At 45.5% G+C, this 3649-nt stretch overlaps 1 protein-coding gene across 1 annotated transcript; it reads left to right on the forward strand.

Moving 5' to 3' along the window:
• The first annotated feature begins 243 nt into the window (after positions 1 to 243).
• On the forward strand, positions 244 to 2948 carry LOC124677260 (sphingolipid delta(4)-desaturase DES1-like). The gene is made up of 2 exons (XM_047213265.1): positions 244 to 565; positions 1941 to 2948. The coding sequence occupies exons 1-2, from the start codon at positions 398 to 400 to the stop codon at positions 2760 to 2762; spliced, it is 990 nt and encodes a 329-aa protein (XP_047069221.1). The 5' UTR covers positions 244 to 397; the 3' UTR covers positions 2763 to 2948.
• The last annotated feature ends 701 nt before the right edge of the window (positions 2949 to 3649 follow it).

The raw sequence follows: 3649 nt of genomic DNA on the forward strand, positions 1-3649 counted from the left end.
TTTCGTACTGAAATTTTACACACTTTGTGGTACATATCTCCAACTACATCTAGATTTATTTTCGAATTTTTTTAAACCTTTAAAATATGATTTTCAAATAGAGCTATCGTCCTCTGAAACGCTGCCGATCGGGCCGGGACCACCCGCGCTCAAGTCCAAATCACCCCAACATGGCCACTGACAGTGCGTGCCAACTGAAAAATCGCGTATTCAATCTCGTGTTGCCCTACAGATACAGAAATTCGCCTGGACTCCCAGAAATAGCGAGGGCGCCGACCAACTCCATAGTCTGAGGTTCATCAATCAGTCCGGCCAGCAAACCACGCAATCCCCCCCAGCCACGCTCCGGCCGTCCCCGTCTCTTCCGCCATTGCCGGAATCTCAAGGGGAGGAAGCTATGGGGGCGACACGCGCGAGCGCCGACGAGAAGGAGGAAGGCGTGATGGCGACGGACTTCTTCTGGTCGTACACGGACGAGCCGCACGCGTCGCGCCGCCGGGAGATCCTGGCCAAGTACCCCCAGATCAAGGAGCTCTTCGGCCCGGATCCTCTCGCCTTCCTCAAGGTGCCGTGATCTGGTTCTCATTCTCCTTTTTATAATCCTTTTAGATCCTCGAACTCGAAGTTGAGATATTTCGTGCATTGAGTTCTTGATTGGTGGCGGCCGTCTTATTTTAAGTGTACTGCTGTCAAGCAATTAGATTCGTAAGGTTGACCTTTGATTGCAGTGACCTGTTTGAACTTTGTCAAAATAAAATAAAATTGTAATTACTACCCTTTTAAGTTTTTATTACTTGAAGAAACTGGTTATTTGCCACCCCAGTCGATGCATCTCTCAAGTGGTTACACTTTTACTGTAGGAGCAAGCAAATTCATGCTGTGTAGCTTCACATGATGTATCATGTATGCTGCTATATTCCTATGTCTGCTTTTTTTTAGTGTGCACTGAATTTTAGTGTTACCCGGTGCAATTTCCTAGTTCCTTCTTTAGTTTAGGGCCTTTTTTGTACACGGAGTAGCATTTTGTTTGGACGCAGTTTAATGAAAATGTTCCTGAACTTGAGAAAAGCTTGTTTGTTACATGTCCACATCTAGATCATGGATCATGGGGGCATCCAGCTCCGTATTGATGTTGCTCTTTATAATTCCAAGTTTATGAGTTTAAGCAGACGAAAATTTATGTTATTTGTTGATTGCGATCTGGCCACTTCCTATACTGAATGGCTACAAACTTGGGCATTATGATGGGAAGGAGAAAATCATCAGTAAGAACACTAGCAATTAGGAGTTTCATCTATTGAATTGTTTTGACCATCAATGCTGAGCACAATAGTCTCCTAACTTTTAATGTTACAGTAGTTTGGATTTGCTATCACAATCTGGCAGTCTGTTTCCCTCAGTTCTGCACAATATTTCTTGCAGGTACTGAATCCATTCCGGCCATGCTTTCCATGCCTGAAATGGTTAGACTGTTCTGCACGACTGCTCCTCTGCACCAACTAGATACTTTTTCTATGTCTTTGCCACTATGAGACTTCAGCTTCATATGCAAAATTGGTGCCCTTCTTTTCCCTTGACCAACACTTATTACATTGGTCTTTGAACTTCTCAATTTGCAGTGCACCATGGCATGGCATGTTGGCAACCTGAAAATACCAAATAGTCTCATGCTAAACTCAGATCCCATGACCCATGTAGGCAATATAATAAACCTATCATCCTGTCTTTGGACTGTACTTTTATGGGCTTGTTTTTTTTTTGTTCGATGCTATTATTCGTAATTGCGTAACTAGTGATTTGATCCCGTTGGAATTCACTGGAGAATCTGAATATGGAAAACTTCTCCATCATGTTTCTGTGAGAAAATAACACCTTAATAAAAGTATACTTTCTATTTTGTTATCGCTCTATTTTTACATCCATCTCAACTTTGGTTGCAGATTGCTGCTGTTGTTTCACTTCAGCTATGGACCGCCACGCTTCTGCGCGACGCTAGCTGGTTGAAGATGGTGACAATTGCTTACTTCTTTGGTTCCTTTCTGAATCACAATCTCTTCCTCGCAATCCACGAACTCAGCCACAACCTTGCGTTCACAACACCATCTCTAAACCGCTGGCTAGGTATCTTTGCAAACCTCCCAATCGGTGTCCCAATGTCGGTAACATTCCAAAAATACCACCTGGAACACCATCGCTTCCAAGGCGTGGATGGGATCGACATGGACATCCCCAGCCAAACAGAGGCACATGTAGTCAAGAATACCATTAGCAAATCCGTGTGGGTCGTGCTCCAGCTCTTCTTCTACGCGCTTAGGCCGCTCTTCCTGAAGCCGAAGCCTCCAGGATTGTGGGAGTTCACCAACCTCACCATCCAGCTCGCGCTTGACGCCACCATGGTGTACCTCTATGGCTGGAAATCGCTCGCCTACCTCATCCTGTCGACGTTCCTCGGCGGCGGCATGCACCCAATGGCCGGCCACTTCATCTCGGAGCACTACGTGTTCAGCCCGGAGCAGGAGACCTACTCGTACTACGGGCCTCTGAACCTGATGACATGGCACGTCGGATACCACAACGAGCACCACGATTTCCCCAGGATCCCAGGCACCAAGCTGCACAAGGTGAAGGAGATCGCGCCTGAGTACTACAACAGCCTGAAATCTTACGGGTCCTGGAGCCAGGTGATATACATGTACGTGATGGACCAGACGGTCGGGCCTTTCAGCCGGATGAAGAGGAAGGCGCCCAAGAAAGACACTTAGGAGAACTTCTACCTGTAGTTTAGTTTTTTGCCAGAGATAGCTGTTTCAGATTATGTTTTGCCTGGGCGTTCGGCTACTGTCTCACTGAGTGGTTAAGTTGAAGGCATTTGGTTTGTATGCTTACGAATCGGCACCTGTACCAACTTGTAGGATTGATCATATGTGTACTATGCTGTGTAATTTCCACTGTGGACACTCAGAATTCATACATATGTTGAGTAGAAATTTATCCATTTACTTTCGCAGTCCCTGATTGTATTTTCCTGCCTCTTTTAGGGCGTGTTTGGTTGCTTTGGTTGCTTGTTTCATTGATCTAGTGGGCCAAAAACAACGGTCGTTTGGTTGCCGATGAAAAATGCTTCCTTGCATCACACCCTTCTTAAAGTAGCCAACCTCTTCTTGTGCTTGATGGGGAAATGCTGCACGGAACTCGTGCGGGGGTGAGATGGCAGAGAAATTGGGTCACCGCCTATTTACATTGCACCGTCTCACCACCATTTCCCCCATTTGAGCTATAAGCGATGCCATCTACTCTAGTCGGTGGAGCTTTGCCGTGTGAAGTCTTGTTCCTCCGCTTCACCGAGATGTCGTCTTCGTCGTCCGATGGTCACATCGATATGAGTAACATCCAACCCTAGCTCTGGTAGCTTAGATCTGTTAGCAACTGGACCCTTTTAGTAGATTTGAAGGTTCTATGGTAGATTTTGTAACTCTTGCTTCATGTTGTAGTGTGGGGAAGAGTTAAATGAACGTTGTGTTGTGTGGTACTGTTGGTTGCTTTGACTAATCTTCATTGATAAGCACGATAGTTGTTACGAGATTGGTTCTAAATATTTAGTTCTTCTTGTATCGGCAATCTGCTTTTATACATGACAACAAGCAAAGAA

The sequence above is a fragment of the Lolium rigidum genome, chromosome 7 (assembly GCF_022539505.1).
Source record: "Lolium rigidum isolate FL_2022 chromosome 7, APGP_CSIRO_Lrig_0.1, whole genome shotgun sequence".
NCBI lineage: Eukaryota > Viridiplantae > Streptophyta > Magnoliopsida > Poales > Poaceae > Lolium > Lolium rigidum.